The 20,434-nt window shown below is 38.3% G+C and overlaps 1 protein-coding gene across 5 annotated transcripts in view; it reads left to right on the forward strand.

Annotated features, from left to right (window-relative positions):
- CHSY3 (chondroitin sulfate synthase 3) overlaps positions 1-20,434 on the forward strand; it is a 335,981-nt gene that overhangs the window by 101,894 nt on the left and 213,653 nt on the right. The window contains exon 3 of one of the 5 annotated variants that reach the window (XM_085014518.1): positions 13,375-13,606. The exons of the other annotated variants lie outside the window; for them this stretch is intronic. Within the exon in view, the coding sequence (XP_084870644.1) occupies positions 13,375-13,515 (141 nt within the window). The 3' untranslated portion in view covers positions 13,516-13,606. Of the gene's footprint in view, positions 1-13,374; positions 13,607-20,434 lie in introns of those variants that run through there. 5 annotated transcript variants of the gene reach the window in all.

Here is a 20,434-nt window from a genome sequence, read left to right on the forward strand (position 1 = left end):
CATCTATTTGTGTCATCTTTGATATCTTTCATCAGTGTCTTATAGTTTTCAGAGTACAGGTCTTCTGTCTCTTTAGGTAGGTTTACTCCTAGGTATTTTATTCTTTTAGATGCGATGGTAAACAGAACTGCTTCCATAATTTCTCTTTCTGATCTTTCATTGTTAGTATATAGAAATGCCATTGATTTCTGTGTATTAATTTGGTATCCTGCGGCTTTGCCAAATTCATGGATGAGCTCTAACAGTTTTCTGGTAGAGAGAGTCTTAAGGATTCTCTAGGTATAGTATCATGTCATCTGCAAATAGTGATCATTTTACTTCTTCCTTTCCAATTTGGATTCCTTTTATTTATTTTACTTCTCTAATTGCTGTGGGTAGGGCTTCCAAAACTATGTTAAAGAATAGTGAGAGTGGACATCCTTGTCTTGTTCCTGATCTCAGTGGGAATTCTTTCAGCTTTTCACCATTCAGAATGATGTTCGCTGTGAGTTTGTCATATATGGCCCTTATTATGTTGAGGTAGGTTCCCTCTATGCCCACTTTCTGAAGGGTTTTTATCAGAAATGGGTGTTGGATTTTGTCAAAGGCTTTTTCTGCATCTATTGAGAGGATCATATAGTTTTTACTCTTCAGTTTGTTAATGTGGTGAATCAGACTGATTTGCAGATATTGAAGAATCCTTGCATCCCTGGGATAAATCCCTCTTGATCATGTTGTACAATCCTTTTACTGTATTGTTGGATATGGTTTGCTAGTATTTTGTTGAGGATTTTTGCATCTATGTTCATCAGTGAAATTGGCCTGTAGTTTTCTTTTTTTGTGGTATCTTTGTCTGCTTTTGGTATCAGGGTGATGGTGGCCTCATAGAATGAGTTTGGGAGTGTCCCTTCCTCTGCGATTTTTTGGAATAGTTTCATAAGGATAGGTGTTAGCTCACATGGAGACTAAACAACATGCTACTAAATAACCAATGGATCACTGAGGAAATCAAAGGGGAAATTAAAAAGTACCTAGAAGCAAATGACAACGAAGGTACGACACTCCCAAACCTATGGGATGCAGCAAAAGCTGTTCTAAGAGCAAAGTTTATAGCAATATAAGCTCACCTCGGGAAACAAGAAAAGTTCAAATAAACAAGCTAACTTTATGTCTAAAGCAGTTAGAGAGAGAACAGACAAGACCTAAAGTTAGTAGAAAGAAAGAAACAAAGAAAGAATGAATCAGAGCAGAAATCAATGAAACAGAAGTGAAGAAAACCATAGATAAGATCAATGAAACCAAAAGCTGGTTCTTTGAAAAGGTCAACAAAATTGATAAACCCTTAGCCAAACTTATCAAGAAAAAAAGAGAGAAGACTCAAATCAATAAAATTAGAAATGAAAAAGAAGTAACAGACATCACAGAGATACAAAGGATCATAGGAGACTACTATATGCAACTATATACCAATAAAACAGAAAACCTAGAAGAAATGGACAAATTCTTAGAAAAGTACAATCTTCCAAGACTAAACCAAGGTGAAATAGAAAAGATGAATGGACCAATCACAAGTATTGAAATTGAAACTGTCATTATAAAACTTCCAACAGACAAAAGTCCAGGGCCAGATGGCTTCACAGGCGAATTCTATCAAACATTTAGAGAAAAGCTAACACCTATCATTGTATCTTTTTGAATTGTAGTTTTGTCCAGAGGTATGCCCAGGAGTGGGTTTGCTGGATCATATGGTGGTTCTGTATTTAGTTTTCTGAGGAACCTCCATTCTGTTTTCCGTGGTGGTTGTACCAATTTCCATTCCCACCAACAGTGTAGGAGGGTTCCTTTTTCTCCACACCCTCTCCCGCATTTGTTATTTGTAGGCGTGTTAAATCATAGCCATTCTAACCTGTGTGAGGTGGTACCTCATTGTGGTTTTGATTCATATTTCTCTAAAAATTCATGATGTTGAATATTTTTTCATGTGCCCAGCAAGGCCCGTTTAAATTCTAGTAATATGAATACTAGCTCATAAAACCCATGTAACATGTGAATATTACCAGAGAATAGCACTCACTGAAACTATAAGAACACTTAATTTTATTTAAATGAATATGTTATTCTTTACACATGTTAATCTCTAAAATTTCTATTGTATATTTGCAAAATTGTATTTGTCAAATTTCCTAAAATTAAATAAATTTACTGCATATTCTTGAATATAAATTTTGTTCTGGTATAACAATAAATCAAAGAATTACTATTTAACTTTTTCTTCAACAGAGATCATCCTGATTAGTTAGACTAAAGGAAGGAATTCACATATATTTAACTAGACACAATGCCTAACATGATCTCTATTATCTTGTTTAGCTTTTACAGTAACCCTATGTGCATGTATTTTTATCTCCTTTAGACAGATGGAGAAAACTGATGCTTAGTGAGGGTTGAGTAATCTTCCTAAAATCAGTCTGACGTCAAGGCCCCGTCCCTTAGCACTCTGCCTCCATGGACTGGGGAGAGGGTGCATACCTTTAAAAAGAGAATATTCAAAGTATCTCTTACTTGATGATGGATTTGGGAGATAGAACTTAGGTTTAAGATTACCTTCACTCATGGCATGTTGCAAATTGTGTGGATAACAGTTTATGAGCTTAGCTTCCATAGATCTTTCTATTTATCTTGCTTCCAATGGAAAGGTTCCTTTGAGGTGGTTTTTTTTGTTTTGTTTTGTTTTGTTTTTTTGACATCAGGGAATCAAGAGTTGCATTCTTATGAGTATGAAAGTTCTTCACCATAGTTTTTCTGTGTTATTTTGATTATAATTTTAAAATACATAATGAAACATGAACACATTCTGGGTCATTTGGATGACGTATTATAATTGACTCTTAAACAATGTTATTATTCAGGGTATAAGCCTATAGACTTTATACTTAGTGATATGTTTGTAATATGTAGGTACTGTAGTGATAAACAGTTAAAGTCAACAATCATGAGCCTTTCAAATTTTTTTTTCCTTTGAAAGTGTTTTGTGCATAAAATTTTATGAAGCGTTGATTAGGATAATCCAAATGCTTTGAAGACAGCGACCAGGTCTTGGTCAGAGCTCTACAGAATAGTTTTCAATAAATTGGTGAAGAATTAAATGCACACATATCTATACATAGATATAGATAATATAAAATATGCTAATAGGGAGACAAAGATCATGCACATAGAACACTATGATAATGAGCCTATAATGTTTGGGGGGGTTAACAAGAGCCATTGTACAATTTGGAAGACATGAACTGGAAATCTTACGAATTAGATGACTGCAAGGCAGGCTGCATAGAGCTGTCAAAGAGTTGCTTTCTGTGAATATCTTTCCACTGCTCAATGCTCCCCCACTTTTCTAGTGAGAGCTTTTAAAGGATTCTTATCAAACTTAGAGTGTCCAGTTCGAAAGTGATAGTCAAAGACCTATCATTTTTCCCCTGCACGTCAACAGTAAGTCTACCTCCTATGACGCTGAGCAAAGGGCCAAAATTAATCAGAGGGAGAGTCAGCACCTCTGACCTGGAGCTGTCCTTTTTTGGACTCAGATAAATGACCCGTCTGAATACCCATGGTAGTTTGCTGGTGGTGGTGGTGGGAAGAGGAGAGGCTAGTCGTTCTAGACCAGTCATGTAAGATAACAGAGAAGAGCTCCATTTTAATTTGCTTACGTAGAATTTTAAACTGTGTGAAGATGACCATGTAAATCACAAAAAGGCCTTCAGGTCGCTCATCTGGGACAGTGAAATGGATTTGGGATCTTGAACTGTTGACTAGAACATATGTTTGCAACTATTTGATGTGATTTTTAAGATCAGCACACTTGTGAAAGTGTTACACAAGAACAAATTTAGTCTCCTTATCAATGATGGTGATTTCAAGTTCTATACTTTTCTTTTTCAAATTACAAAAGTAACGATGCTTCTTATAAAGTAACATTACTAACTGGTAAGGGGAACAAAATGTCTCCTTTCTCTGTATCCTTCATGATATGTGTTCATCTTTTACACTAAACAATGGCTTTTTGATTGAAAAATGAATGGCACAGCAAGGATTATTTTGTCATTTTCTCATAACGTGTTCATGTCAAATGATAATTTATGTATACTAATAATCCTCTGTAGAAATTTTCTTTGACGCTGTCCACCCAAATTAACTGGATTGGAAATTAACACGAAATGAGCCCACAGGTTGGAGCCGTTGTGCTTCACTAAAAACAAATATCTGTTCAATAACCTGATTACTCCACGTCCTCAAATCATTCTGAAGCCTTCTGTGAGCAATTGCCCTGGGTTTAGACGGTAAAGATGGGCATTCAGAGACTTGTGGGACAGGAGGAATGTGGAACATGGTACATGCACCTACCAGGAGAAAACAAAACGCAAAACCACTGGTCTGTTCTTTTCAGATGCGCCTGGGCATCCTAAGAAAAGCCACAGGAGAAATATGGCACAGTTGCCTGAAGTATCAACTCTGTTTTAAACTTTGAGGGCCAAAAGTTTTAATGGAGTAAGTAAGTGTGTTTAGGAATAAAATTAAATGCCTACTTTGTGGGAATCTAAAAATTTTAAATTTTAGCATAGAAGAAATTTTAAATTTTAGCATAGAAAAAATGCTTTTTAATCATTGAACTTATACCATCAACCCCTGTCTTCTTGGTCCTTAAGATGCTTTTGTTTGGGAAATTTTGAGAAACTCTGCTGTGTGTTGAGGATGTAGATAAAGAGAGAGAGAAGAGACTCATGGACTTTTCATTTGGGGTAGGATGGGAGAAGAGATGATTAGATGAAAATTGAGGATAATCTCACAGTCTGTAATAAAATACTTGGCAGATGGTAGGGCATCTAAAAATGCTTGTGGGTTTTTTAACTTAGTTTCTCTTCTTATTAAGGAGGAGTGATGCTGGTATTGAGTACCAGCTCCCAAACTTTGCCAGTAAGTTTTCTTTAAAACTCTTTAACTGGCTGGTACTTTTTCGGGTATTTTTTTTTTTTTAATCCTGTGGATTTGAGAGGCTCTGAGTTTCTCTGCGAAGAAAAGAACAAGACTTTGAGGGAAGTGAAACTATAAAAATATTATTGGAGCCACAAAACTTATTTTTAACAGTCTTCCCACACTTAGCAGTAACTAGGATAGCCACAGAGAAGCCCAGCTTGACCTGATGAAGTACAATGAAAGGACTGGGCTGGATTTTTTTCCCCTTTTGAGTACCCCTATATTATTCACGGCCCTTTTGTCTTTCGCTATGTCTGTCTGTACATATGTTGGCTAATAAGGAGCATGGTTAAAGTTATTTCTTTGTTTTAGAAAATAAAAAGATGTGTCTAGAAGTTTTTATTTCTCATTTCATAGTTGCTTCCTCAAAAGAACAATTTTGAGGACAGGTTAGGGGATTTTGGAAGTAAGCATATTTCTAGAAGAGATTGCTCCAGATGAAGGAATTATTATACAAAGTTAGGTCAAGATAAAATATAAGGTTATAGGATTAAGAGTGAAAAAGTGTTATGTTTTAAACCTGACAATCAAAACACAATTAATTATAAGTTTATGTGAACATTTTATGTTGAAATTATGTAAGTGTTCATAGATAATTTTGCATTTATCTATACTTTCTGCCCTTTTAATTTAAAAATGTATTTAAGCAGAATACGTGAAATTTTCTATTTGGTATTAAATATGACTTTCAGTAAACATCATAGTATCTTATAAGTAATGTTTTTCATTATTGAATAACTGGTATAAATATGAATAATTATATTTAAGTAATATATATCTATATAAATAAACATGATTAGGTGGAAAAGTCAGAATGAGAATGAATATAATACTTCTTTATAATTCCTTTTCCATATTTTGAGACATGTCTTTTTAGGTTTTTGTTCAATCGTCTCTAAATAAAATGTGTAGAGTTAGCGCATGAAATGACATACATTTTTTAATGTGACTAATATTTTTGAAAAACAATTGGAAGCATATAAATAAAAGCTGTGAAATATATACTGATTTAATTACTATTCAGATATTTTAGAATACGTTCAAACATTTGAGAATAATATTTAGAACATACTTTGTTCAATCAAGACTGGTTAAACTAGTACACATACTTACACAGTATTTTGAGAATAGTTTCAATCCTACTCGTTTTCTTTTATGGTATCTAGTAATTTTGTATAATCTTCAGCAGATAACAGTGAAACAATTAGTCACCCTCTTTGAATTACTACAAAACCTTTCTCACTGTGTGCATTGATGCTATTTTAATCTTCACTTTGGTGCTAAAGTATTATGTCCATATTAAATCTGACCCTCTTCTGCTACTCTTAGCTCATGATAATGAAAAGAGTCCTGTTTGGCTCCAGTGAAAGAGTAAACATGGATGTCAATTTACTCCTCCTGCCTGGCAGGACATATTTATAATGTGTTTAGGGTCTTGGTGTCTAGGATCCTATTTATTTCAATATAAATTCTTTCTTTTTTCTTTTCCTTTTTAATTTTAGGGCCTCGCTTGCAGCATATGGAAGTTTTCAGGCTACGGGTCAAATCAGAGCTGCAGCTGCCAGCTTACACTACAGGCACAGCAATGCAGGATCCGAGCCGTGTCTGTGACCTACACCACAGCTCATGGCAATACAGGATCTTTCACCCACTGAACAAGGTCAGGGATCAAACCTGCATCCCAATGGATGCTAATCAGGTTCTTTCCTGCTGAGGCACAACAGGAACTCCCTCAATATAAATTCTTGTGCTCTTGTAATTTGGGATATTTTTTCCCACTGTTGTTTCTTTTTTTGTCTTTTTTTTTTTTTTTTGTCTTTTGTTGTTGTTGTTGTTGTTGCTATCTCTTGGGCCGCTTCCACGGCATACGGAGGTTCCCAGGCCAGGGGTTGAATCGGAGCTGTAGCCACTGGCCTACACCAGAGCCACAGCAACGCGGGATCTGAGCCGCGTCTGCAACCTACACCACAGCTCACGGCAACGCCGGATCGTTAACCCACTGAGCAAGGGCAGGGACCGAACCCGCGACCTCATGGTTCCTAGTCGGATTCGTTAACCACTGCGCCACGACGGGAACTCCCCACTGTTGTTTCTTTTATACATTCCTCCACTCCATTCTTCCCTGCTTTTCCCTGGTGTTAATGCTCATTCATCACATAATTTATCTGCTGAATTGATCTGTGTTATCTTTCTTTCATATTTTTCTCCTTTTAAGATGTAAAAATCTGGGCACTATATTCACATTTATGTTCCAGACCTATATTTATCTTTCTCTTGACAGTGGTGTAACTTTCTAAGTGTTTTGATGTTCTCAGGTCACTTCTTTTTGAAGCATCCTGTAATTTTTATGGTATTTGGGTGTTAATAGTTTGTGTGTCTTTCTTCTATAGCTTGAAATTGCCCCTTTCTCGCCGTGTTCTCTCTTGCTCATGTTGTTGATTTTCTTTGGACCTCAGACAATTTTTTGTTGTCTACCCACATTTGAGTGAAAGCTTTGGTTCATTATTCTCGTTAGGCAGTGTTGATTTCTTCCTTTGTGTAACTGCCCTCTTTCCTGTTGGGCCTTTCTCTGGAGGAGGACATCTGCCTGGGAATCACATGTGTTTGTATGAGGGAGATGAACCCGCTAAGTGTCACCCAGGGTAAATGGGCGGGCAAAAAGCTGGCAAGTGGGTTATCTCCAAGCCTGTATTAGAAGGCTGTCCTCCAGGTTACTTTAACATTTTTGGAACTTATGTGCTTTTGTTACATCAATTTGTTATCCATTAAATTTCACTTTATTGTAGGTTCTACATTCAGGGAAATCCTACCTACTAACAAGGTAAGGGTCAATTATTTTTAATCTGCAAAGCAGAGTGGAAAGTAACAATGATTTAAAAAAAAAGGGCACTGTGACTTCAAAGAGTTGCAAAAACCTTAGAGGAAAATCATGAACTTTATTTCTTATCCTTCATATAGGACTTTACTGGTTTTTGGGTTCCCTTATTTTTCTAACAAGCTTGCTTTCTTGTTTCTTTACCCATAGGAAAAAAAGAAGAAAAAAGGTATAGTTAGAAGTAGGTGCTATGCTGGGGATGGAAAGTAAATAGAAGATGGAACCATACAAATTGAATTATAAGTCATATAACCTCCAAGTTAAACTCTTTTTAGTGCCTTCTTTTGAAGAAAGTAGAGAAGTAACTTCTTCCAGAGAGAGATTATTTTTGAATTGCCCAAGAAACATATAAAGATTAATCGCTGAAAGAATAAAAGACAGAACTCAGTATTTCCCTACTCTCCTAAATAAATGAATTGCTAACCCTAGTTTGTTAGCCAAATACAGCAAAATCGTATTCATCATTCAGAGGGCAGCTTGAATCTTGCCCCTTTCAATGAAGTCTTCCTGGATGAACCCCAACTGAATCTGTTCTCTTTAGTTCTTTTACATACCATATCTTTATTTCTCTCTCTCATGAGACAGTGTATTTTGCTTCCTATTTGGATTTGTGTGCTAATACAGAATCAGTGTTAGATGACAATCTTGTGAGCAGTATTTTAATTTTTAATTATCTTTGTATATTTCTTAGGTATTTTTCCTTAGTAGACATGTGGATAGTATTGATTAAGTGATTGGAACTATTCCAATCTCATCACTTTCTAGTAATAATTTGTTAACTTGCTTCTAAGCAAAAAATATTGCCCATAGATCCAGAATATCACTGCCTTTTGATGTTTTCCCATCATAGTTTCTAACTTTATCTCTGGAATTATAGTTTGTATTTTGACTTATGGTTTACATCCTGAAATATGGATGTTATGAATAAACAATCTGAACACACTCTCTTCTCTATTTTTTCACGTTCATATTTATTATAACTCAGAGCAAAGAAATGCCTAATTTGCATGTAAAAGAATATGAAATGTGTCAGTTTCAATGTGGTTAAATAGAGAAAAATAACAATAAACATACAGTTATGATCCAGAATGGTTGAGCTCATTGTTATTCAGTTTGAATGTGCAGCTTGAAGAGGCAAGATTTTAAACGTAAGTGGTTTCCATAGATAGAATTTTGAGACTTATTTGCATTAAGATTTCTGTGTCACCAGCATAGGAGAGATGCTGAGAGCTATAATACATGGAAATTGTCTTTAATCGCAGTTTTACTTTTCATGTACATTTTGTTACAGATTAAGGTATTGGTTTTTGCTGTTGTTTAATCGATGTGAGTCTTTTTTTTTAAAAAAAATTCGTTAACAGGACCTTAAAATTTCTCTGCTATCTTTTCGTGATTGTTTCATTGCCCGAGTTGAGTTGTGTTGAGTGGTTAAGCAGTTCTGGTGCTGGCAGTATTGTTTAGACAAACCTTAGCAAATCCCAACTTTTGATGAAGTCATTCTGGGAGCCCATCAATGCAGTTTTCCTACCTTGCAGATACCACTGTGCCCAACATCTCTCTGTTCCCTGAGCTCTCAGCACATCTGTCTTTCCAACAGGGTCATTTGCTGTCTTGGTTGGTTTTACAGGACTCTTTTTTTGCTTGGCTTTGTCTACAGGAGGATGGTTAGGGTTTGGCATATAGCAGACGATGCATTAGAATGGGTGAATTAATGAATGAAATGATTTCCTGAACACTAGAGGATCTTTGAAGGTTTTTGACCAAGAGTAACATCGTGAAAATGTATCTTCAAAATTTTTACTTTCTGATACTTTTTCAAATGCCATTGATATTGGGATTTTATTACTTGGTACATTTTTTAATAAGTAAAAAATTCAAGGGTTAGTTTTTTTCATGGAATGGCTCAGTTACATTTATTTTCATTAAAAAAAAAAAAGATGACTCTAGTGAGATGAGCAGGGATTTGGACATTTTACTTGCATACACGAGAAAGTGGGAATTATAAAAAGGGTAATTTAACTCCAACTCTGGCTTTAGTTAGTTTTATTTGTTTTAGTATTTTAAAACTCTCAGTGTGAAATTTTGTAAAGTGTGGTTAAATGTGTAACTTTGCATCAGCATCACTTTAGTAAATCTGTGGTTTTATATACTGGTTATTATTATTTTTTTTTAAAGTGGCTTTATTTCACTGTTTAAGAAGTAAACTAGTTTTTACTTTCCTGAAGTCTATTTGGCAATGTTTGTGGAACATTTCGTATGTACCCTACTTCCACTGTTAGTATGAATAGAAAAGAATGTTAGGAAGGACTGCTCTTATAATAACTTACTTTGGGTCTAGTATACTGAGTTATCAAATTATGATTTATTTTCTAAGCTCTTCTGAATCCTGTGTCTACCAGTGGATATGCTCAAACCAGTAGAGAATTTCTGCAGCGTGTTGTGAGTTGAAATTCTTCCCAGAGTGACTTGCATTGGAATGTTTGGTTGATTGCGGCAAGTCTGACTGGCTTTTCACCATAAATGGTGCAGTCGTGAGTTTTGAGAAAATGGGCAATGGAAATTACAGCTAATGCATGGACTGCACCAACAGGGGTAATTGCTTCCTTCCTTCCCCCTGTAAATTTAGTACTTCTGATATTGCTAAAGTTGCTCCAAATGCTTAACTCTCCTAATGGTAGCCTATCAAGTCAGTAAAAGCAGGGGAGGTGTATAATGGTGATAAAAGGGTTTGAAATGAGAACGTATAACACATGTGTCCCCATTGGCCTATTATCTCTTACAGTGCTTTCCTGCGAAACCATGGCAATCTACATGAAAATTGTTCCCCAGAATTGTCTGAAATTCCCAAGTCGAACCCTTCCATTTGAAAATAAAATTTTAGATCACTTCCCCCTTTGAAGGAACAATAGTCAATTGTCATCACCTCGTCATCTAATATCTGAGCACACTCTACACAATATGCACTTAGCCCTGGGAGTTTTCTCTGAAAACACAAAGTCCTAAATGGCTCCAGGCTTTACTCATCCCTCTGTGTTCCTAATTTGAAACACCACCTCAGATAGCCCCTTCTCTGATCAGAGGCAATCATCATTCAGCTCTTCCTTACTTTTCCCCTCCAATAGCCCTTTTCTTGCCTTCCATCCTTTCTTACCTCTGATACCCGTGTCTCTTTATCTCCACACCACGGTCTACAATTTCACTAACACTTCACCTTATGTCATAACTCCCTTTAAGCCTCAAGTACAACCTGACATCAGCTTGTGCAACAGCTGAATGTTGTTTCTCTGATCAACATGTTTTTTAAAAAACTTCCAGTAACGATTTCAAACCTTCTCTTATTTCCCATGTCTTTTTTTTTTTTTTTTTTTTCCTACAGAGGTCCCTGTCTCTTCCATCCTATCCTAAATAAAGTGAAAGTCATCATAGAGACACTCATTTTTCCTCAGGTAAAATCAGGAAGCTACCTGTGTCTGCAGCCATCCTTTCAGCTTTTCCCGCAGTTCCATTAAGAGGGGTCCTGGCCATATTATACCCATCCCTTTCTTGGGGCTTTGTTTCCCGTATCCCCAGCTCTCTCAGAACATGTCCATTTCAGTTTCTTTCTTCTCTTTTCCGTACCAATTATTTCATCTCAAAGGGATCACGGTAATCAAGACTCATACTCAATCCTCCATGATAGAATGCATGACTGCTGTCATCCCCTGCCTTTGATCCTCTGAGCTCAGTGCATAGCGTAACTCCATGCCAGTTGCACATAGAAACATGAGTCATTCATATGTTCTCTTCTTCTCTCACTCCCTGAATTCAGTCTGTTCCCACGTCTTGTTGATATTGCTTCCTAAATGTCTTCAGACTGTCTTTCCACATCACCTCGCAACACCCTCATCTAGGCTGACATCACCTGCCACTAGAGAGATTACAGAAGCCTCCTGATTCGTCAGGACGATTCTTCAATATGAAGCTGTGTTTAGCTTTTCAGATTGTAAATATGACCTGTCACTCCTCTGCTGAAAACTCTTTAGTTACTTCAAATCACAAACAAGATAAAAAACCACCTCCTTTCTGCAGCCTGGTTAGATGGACTGACCCCTGCCTGCTTTTGCAGCCCTATCTTGCTCTCCCAGCTCCCTGTTTTCCAGCCACACCAGCCTTCTTTCTCTGTCCCAACAAAGATAACCTGCTTCTTCCTCTTTGATGGTGACATCAAGTGTCTGGACTCTGGCGTTTTTGGAGATCTGAACTCAGTGGCATTCAAGGATTGCATTCAGAATAAACCTCCAGCAGAAAGAGAGTTCTCTAGAATTATTGAAATGATTGAGAAGGGTAAATGGACTCTAAGAGAGAGATTAGTACACATGATTGTGAAGGAGGTGACAGATACGTGGGGTGTTGGTAGCTCTCCTGGAACAGCCAGTTTCAGGTGGGGTTTGTGGTACATGTTGTGCTGCCGGAGTTCTGGTAACCTCAGGCTGGTTTCTAGGAACCTCTGGGATGCTGCCAAGAAGACCAGAATTGCCCATTTCTTATGATCAGTCCAGCCAAACTTTGGTGTGATTGAGACAGATGACCTCTGTGCTGAGTCACAGGTAGAGTCCTATTGATTATTAAAGAAAAATACGACTTTTTATTTCTCAGCCTCGGGAAATGAATTATAGCTATTAGAAATACTTTACATCTCTAGCGTTTTAAGGTTTATGAAACTATTTTCATCTGCTGCTTTGGTGGATATCTCAGCTGTAAAGGTGGGCACAACAGCCATTCTTCAAATTCCTTGTGTATCGATGAGGCAGCTCAAAGGAAAACTGTCACTTCAGCATGACCCATGAGTTTCAAAGCCAGAACGAACAGCCGCATCTCATTCCTGTGCTGCTCCTCGTGGGGTCAGTATAAAAGTCAACACTATTCTGCTCACAGTGTGTACTATTAACATATTAGTGAAGTGTGATGACTTGGGAAAATAACTGGCAGATGACATAGAGGAGTCAATTTTCAGCTGTTTTTCACAATACAGCCCTCTATTCAGCAGTTAAATTGACCTATTTTTAGTTGTGTTTGGGATGGAGCCCAGAGCAGCGCCGAACGGCATCTACAACCTTCTGCTTGGTGTTACTTGCCCTTAGTCATTTGAATGTTTGTGATGTTACCTGACTCAGAAAATACACATTCTCATGTTCTTCTACAGTGTTGGTTCGGCTGACCTTGAGTCCTACAGACTATCAGGGTTTTCTAAATTTTCTTTGAGAATTAAAAAAAAAAAAAAAAACTAAAATGTGTGGTTCTATGTATGTGTGTGTCTCCTGTATTTCACTTGTAATGAAAAATTTCTGAGTCATGGGAGACCTTCGTTTTTCCATCCTCACCTCTCAGAATGTAGGCACCAGTCAGGAATAGACGTGAGTTACCACCCCGTCAGGCTCACTTTGTGACAGCAGGGAAGTCCAGGCCGGGGGTGTGAGTGGGGATGAGTTAATCATTCAGTTTCTCTTCAGGAGCCAGGCTGGAATCTGCTTCCAGAGAAGACAACCGGATATGCCTGCTGGCCACATGATCCCAGAGAGACTGACCTCAGGTCCGATTTGACTCTGACTGTGCATATTTGTAGAGAAGAAGTGTATCCTTGGATGAGGTGAAATTCCCTTTCAGTACAGACACTGTAGCCTGTCTGGTCCCAGCAGTCAGGCTTTTGCATCCCTTGGGAAGAAGGAAATAGGAGAAGGTCATGGTGATCCAGGAAGGTTCAAGGTCCTTCCTTGAAGCTAGGGGCTAGCATAGCCCAAGTGTACATCCATGCATAGCTTGGAAGATTCCTGACCCATCCTTGACAGTATCATGTACCTCTTTTCTGTTTGGAATCCCGGCAGGAAACCGTGCATGGTCTCCAACTTGCCTTATTTTAACAGCCAGTGTTTAACAGTCTAGGATTGAGTTATTCAGTATAATTCCCCCCCTCCATGTATAGCAAATAGTATGTACAGAATCTTAATTACTTTAGAAATAATCTTAATTACTGACATAAGACAGGTTATTAGTAATTTTGGTGTGCTTTAAATTCAAATTCATATGAAGAGTCTGTTTCTCCTTATACAAACTCAACTCTTGAGCTCTGAGGCTGCTTGCAGTGTCAACATTTCTTTCTTTCCTTATTTTTTTAACTTTTAGAGCTGTGATTGGAAACACAAAATATCCTTATCTTAACCTTTCTTTCCTCCCCCAGTATGTTTTCTGTCAAACACAGATGTCTTTTTTTTTTTTTTGAAATATGTTGTCAGCTACCAAAAAAATAGTGGTTGAAAAAATTTACAGCCTTCCATTCCTACCAATTCAAAATTGTGATTTTTTTTAATTGAAAAAAGTTTACATGTCTCATGAAAATGTTGTGTTGGTGTCTACCTTATTGCCAGTCTACATACAAGGAACTGTGATTGTCCCTGCCATCAACATCGGGGCCATAAATATGCTTTTACTTTGTCATCAGGGTTCTAGTCTTTGAGTATTTTCTTGGCTGCAATTTGAAAGATAGTTGTTGGGAGTTCCCATTGTGACTCAGTAGTCACGAATCCAACTAGTATCCATGAGGACTCGGTTTTAATCTCTGGCCTCGCTCAGTGGGTTAAGGATCTGTCGTTGCCGTGGTGTAGGTTGCAGACTTGGCTTGGATCTGTCATTGCTGTGGCTGTGGCATAGGCTGGCAGCTGCAGCTCCGATTGGACCCCTAGCCTGGGAACCCCGTATGTGGCAGGTGTGGTCCTGAGAGACAAGAGAAGAAAAGAAAGAAGAGAAGAAGAAAGAAAGAAAAGGAAGGAAGGAAGGAAAGAAAAAGAAAGAAAGAGAGAGAGAAAGAAAGAAAGTTGTCAATGCTGGTGGCTTTTCAGTATCTAGAGGAGTGAATGAGTATAAGTCTGTGTGTGTGAGGTGTATGTGTGCATGTGTGTATCTGTGTGTGTGCGTGTTGAAGGGATGGAGAATCAGTGGTAGGTACTAGAAACTGTCTGGCTGCTGGGCCACACCCAGGCCAGGATCTGTCTCTGGTGTTATCTATTTCTGTTGCAACTGTGTCTTTTTAGTTAAAAGTAATGGTTCTGATCTTATTCAAGATTTAGGTGACTGGGATTGTGACTCTTCTGGCAATTCACAGGATGTTAAGTTCACAACAGGAGTGTTTTTTAAACATGCTTTGTTCACTACTGTTTCTCCAGTGCCTGGATCTGTATCTGTCGGTACATTATAGGCATTCAGTAAATAACTTTTGAAAGAGTGAATGAATTGGTCTAAGAAGAGTGAGTCAGATACTAATACCCTTTGTATTCAGCACACAAATTGATGTAGGTCATTGTCTTCTAAAATTTAATTTCAGTGTGACATTTTCATAGATATATCCTAAGTGTTAATGAAAGCTTTCCATATTAAACTTACTTGTTCAAAAATTTCAGTGTCTGGAGTTCCCGCTGTGGTTAGAGGGGGCAGGAACCCCACATAAGAGTTCCTGTCATGGCTCAGCAGTTAATGAACCTGACTAGTATCCATGAGGATGCAGGTTCAATCCCTGGCCTCGCTCAGTGAGTTAAGGATCCAGCACTGCCATGAGCTGTGGTGTAGGTCACAGATGAGGCTCGATCCTGTGTTGCTGGGGCTGTGATGTAGGCTGGCAGCTACAGCTCTTATTCAATCCCTATTCTGGGAACCTCCATATACCACAGGTACAGCCCCAAAAGGCCAAAAAAAAAAAAAAAAAAAAAACCCTCACATCGTGGCCCTGAAGATGTGAGTTTCATTCCTCGCCTTGCTTAGTCAGTTCAGGATCCAGCATTGCCTCAAGCTGCAGCATAGGTTGCAGATACAGCTCAGATCCTGTGTTGCTGTGGCTGTGGTGAAGGCCAGCAGCTGCAGTTTTCATTGGACCCCTAGTCTAGGAACTTGCATTTGCCACAGGTGTGGCCATAAAAAAGAAAAAAAAATCAGTGCCTCTTATATGCGAAGACGACTTTCAGATGCTAAAAATTCCAAGATGAAGTCAACAAAACCCTAGCCCTCTTGGAATTAACATCTTTTTTTTTTTTTTTTTTTTTCTTTTTTGACCTCCTGCCTGGGCCAGGGATCAGATCCGAGCTACAGTTGAGACCTATATGACCTACCAGAAGCGGCTGCATCGCAGAACCTTAATGTGCTAGACCTGGCTATGTCCTGGGCTCCACAGATGCTGCCAATCCCATTGTGCTGCAGTGGGGATTCCTCAAATTTACATTTTTGTTCAGAAAGATAGGCAACAAACCCACAAGTAAATTATTCTCTGTCAAGTGCTAGCAAGTGCTATAAAGAAGTATCAAGATAAGCTCTCTGGGAGATAACACGTAAACAGAGACCTGAAGGCAGTGCAGTAGTGATCCTTGTGAGTGTCTAAAGAAAGAAGGTTCTATGCAGAGGAAGTACAGAGGCTTTGTGCTGGCGTTAGTGTTGTATACTTAACAAGGCTTAACAAGCAGGCCAGTGAGTCAGAAGTGGAGTGAAGGAGGCTAAGTATAGCAGCATGGAGTCATTGAAATCTTGGGGTGCAAACAGACCATTGCAGGCTTGGAATCCATTGTAAGGATGTTGCTTTTCCTTTGAGAGAGTTGGGAAGCCAGTGGAGCATTTCTGAATGACTTGGTCCTGGAATCCGTCACATCTGTGAGGCCTCTCCATCTCTGTATCCATTTGGTGTCTGCGATATTGCTATAGCTGCTTATAATCAGAGCCAGCCCATGAGGGATGTATAGGTAAGAGAGACGATACTGCCCCATACCTCCAACCCCTCAGGATGCAGTAATTTAAATTTTGTTCCTTTGAGTTTTTTGTTATGTCACATTTCAGCGTGGGTGTGAATTCTCTGTGCCTGAGTTTTAGCAAAGACTTGGATTTGAGAGGAGTAAAGAGACAAGAAATTGGGCAGTGGTATAGATGTATGTCCTTTCATAGAAATAGCTCTGAAATGGGTGTCAGAAATCTGGTTTTGAGATCGGCTTTTGAGCAGCACTGCCACTTAACCTTGGGTAAATAATGTTACCTCATTAACACTTAAACTTATCTTAAAATGAGCAGAATTTGGTTACATGTCTTCCAAGGACTATGATAGTGTCTCGGTCCCCCTTGGGCTACTTTAACAACGTATCTTAGGCTGGGTGGCTTTAAATGATAGAAATTTATTTTTCATGGTTCTGGAGGCTACGAGTCCAAGATCCAAGTGCAGGCCACTTTGGTTCCATTTGAGAATCTCTGGCATGTAGGTAGCCACTGTCTATGTCTGTTCCTGTGAGGGCACTAATTTCGTTATGAGGGCTCCACCCTCAGGACCTAATTACCACCCAGAACCATTCAGCTGAAGGCTTCAACATAGGATTTTGAAAGCCACAAACATTCAGTCTGTAAGAGCCAGCTTAAAGTCTCTGACACCGTCACATGTTCTTTCATTTCCAAGTACCATGCAGCTCATCTAAGCTCATCTAAAGTTTGCTTTAACGGCCAGTATTGACAGTTAAATAAATAAACATCGTATGCACTTGCTCTGTGGAAGCCTTGATGGTAGTTACCACATGCCACTTTGCTGCTGCCGTGGGCTTTGCCATTGTTCCATTTAAACACACGTGTATGAATACAGTGCTGCTGAGAGCAGGCGAAGAAGAGTCTGCCATGTGCCTTCTTTTATTGGAAAATAATTGACAGGTTTCAAAAAGAAACCTGGAATAGTCAGGCGGTTCCTAATTCCAACATGTAATTGATAAAGGGTAATTTCTTTCCGCATTTGCCCAACATTTTCTTCTATGGTAATAATTCACTGCAGCTGTGAGAAAGGAAGTGTAGGGATTCCTTTTTGGGGTGGGGTGGGGCGGTCACCAGAGGCTTTGTTTTATATTATAAAATATTTGTTCATCAACCGTTTGTCGCTTGTAAAATTTGCTGGTAGAAAAGCATTTCGGTCAGTGAGATCAGAGTTTCAAGTTCTTGTTTTAAAAGCTATTTGATGAGGAATAGTTGACAGGGTAACTCTTCTCATATTCCGTGCATTCTGGATTCTATCCATCTGAAACATACTTTGACGGGGAGGGGGGCGCAGGTTTCTATACACTTGTAAAAATGTTAAGGCATCAGCCTCACATGACTGAGAACTGCCTCTCATGTTCCGGATGTTACTCTGTAATTGTATGGAGCTACCATGTGGAATATCTTTCTTCTATTTAATCTGTTCATTCAAAAAAAAAATCATCTTTGGAAACTCTCCAGTGCCTTGAATATAACGGGGTGCTATCTACGGTCAATGAACAGTAGTCAGCGTCTCATTTCTTAGCACTCAGTTCAACAGGCAGGCAAGTTGTTCTGTCTAACTTGCTGCCCTGCATGGGTTTGCTTCCTGGCTCTTCAGTCTGCTTGTCCAGTAACCCTTATCTCTCTGAAATGTCTGTATGTTCATCTGAAAATCCTGACTGGTGTCAAGCATTACATTGGATAAGAAGATGTCAGTAAAATAGTACAATTTTAATAATAAATACGTATTTTTATTTGTTGCATCATGAATTGCAAAGAAATCCAAACTGAAAGATTCCTAAGAGACACCCATCACATCTGTTTGGAATTTATAAGCCGACCAATTCAGCAGAAAGTCGTTACTAAACGGGAGCTGTTACAGTTCCATAAAAAGGTCCAGTTTTATTCAGTGGCTACTTGAGGAAGAGCCTGTGACTTACTTTTGCGGATTGATTTTCTTGAAACGTGTTCAGGTCTGGCTTTGAAAAGGGAAGAAAAAGGGCAATAAGGAGTAACAATAAGAAGGGAGCTGCGCCTGATTTTATTTTCTCTCTTGGTGACCAGTTGCCTGTCTCGCTGGGCACACTGTGAGTAATTTTATACTTAAAGTCAAAGGACTCCTTGTGTAGGGTCTCAACGTGTCTAGTGTTACTTGAGTCTGAAGCAATTTAAGAAGGCAGTAAATGAATGATTCTGACCATCTTCTATTTATATGAGCAATTTAGAGTGACAAGGTTGTAATGGAGAAAACACTCATCTTATAATCAGAGGACCTGTGTTTAAAATCAGACCACTCCTCTGCTGCCCTCAGTGTTTTATTTTTTTTTTAATTTTTTTAATGTTTTGCTTTGTTTTTAGGGCTGCTCTTATAGCACATGGAAGTTCCCAGCCTAGGGGTCAAATTGGAGCTGTAGCTGCCTGCCTGCACCACAGCCACAGCAACGCCAGATCTGAGCCCTGTCTGCAACCTGCATACACCACAGCTCAATGTAAAGCCGGATCCTTAACCCACTAAGCAAGGCCAGGGATTGAACCTGCATCCTTATGGATACTAGTCGGGTTCTTTACCACGGAGCCATGACAGGAACTCCCTGTCCTCAAGTGTTTTAATCTGCAAAATAAAAGTATACTTCTCTTATAGATTCTCTGGTTTAATGTGCCTCACACATAATAAGTACCCCTATATACTAATTAAATAGGAAATTTAATCCAATTATTTGATATTAGCTTGATTCAAACTTTGGTTTGGAGAAATATCAAAAATCTTACTTGAACTCATATGAAGTTGTAGTTGTTTGAGGTTGCTCTGACCCACGGTATATGCCCTTGTGTGTAATAAAATGGTTCTTCTGTATATGGCAATACGAATTAGCTTAAATCTAGCTGAAAATACTACATTCGACTTATTTCAACTCCTTATTTTCCAGAATTGAAAATCAACAATCTTTTATTAAATTGTTCAAAATTTAAATATCTAACATCACAGAATCACATTTATCATCACAATACTTTTAAAATGCAATTTATAATAATTTTCAAAATTAGGGATTAGATTTTAGGTATGGAAAAGTTAATAAAAGATACACAAGTGAGCCGTAAAAAAGCAGACTTTTTTGTATAGCTATTTTAATCTGGATTTTTTTTTCCCCTCTTAGAATTCCCCTCATTTCATTCTTATCATGAAAAAAAAGGGCGGGGGAGGAAAATGGAAGTATTATCTTTCTCTTGGGATAATGAGATTGACTGAATAAAATCAAATTGACTGTAAAAAAAAGCTGCATGACTCAGGTGCCAGGGGCCTGGGGAAGACAGGGAAGTGGCTCTAGGTTCTGAAAGTATTTGAATGTAATCAATAGGATAGTGTTTTAGGAAATCAATAGGATAGGTTTTAGGAAAGAGCTAGAAAATAGTTCCTAGGTAACACTGTCATCAAGTGTTTAGACATCTGGCTCAGGCAGGATTAATGAACACAGCAAATCCTAAGAGAATTCCCAGCAAACACATGTCCTCTAATGCATATTGGTGGGAAGGAAGAGAGGAATATTTTAAGGCATGTGGTGCAGTTCAGAATGTACCAGTTTGCAAAGGATGAGAATCAGGCTGCTTATACACCGTAGTGTGTTAAACTTTCCAGGCCACATTTATAGAAGGTGAGAAAAAGAGGTTGAAGGAAGATGGCATCAGCTGATGGACAGCCTTTTACACCAGTCAGAAGAGTTCACATCAGAGCCAAGGATTATCAAGTAATATGAATGAAAACTATTTTCAAAGGAT

The sequence above is a fragment of the Sus scrofa genome, chromosome 2 (genome assembly GCF_054392235.1).
Source record: "Sus scrofa isolate SSC_HxYL_T2T_F1_AM1 chromosome 2, Sscrofa_HxYL_maternal_Yorkshire_Landrace_v2.0, whole genome shotgun sequence".
NCBI classification, from domain to species: domain Eukaryota; kingdom Metazoa; phylum Chordata; class Mammalia; order Artiodactyla; family Suidae; genus Sus; species Sus scrofa.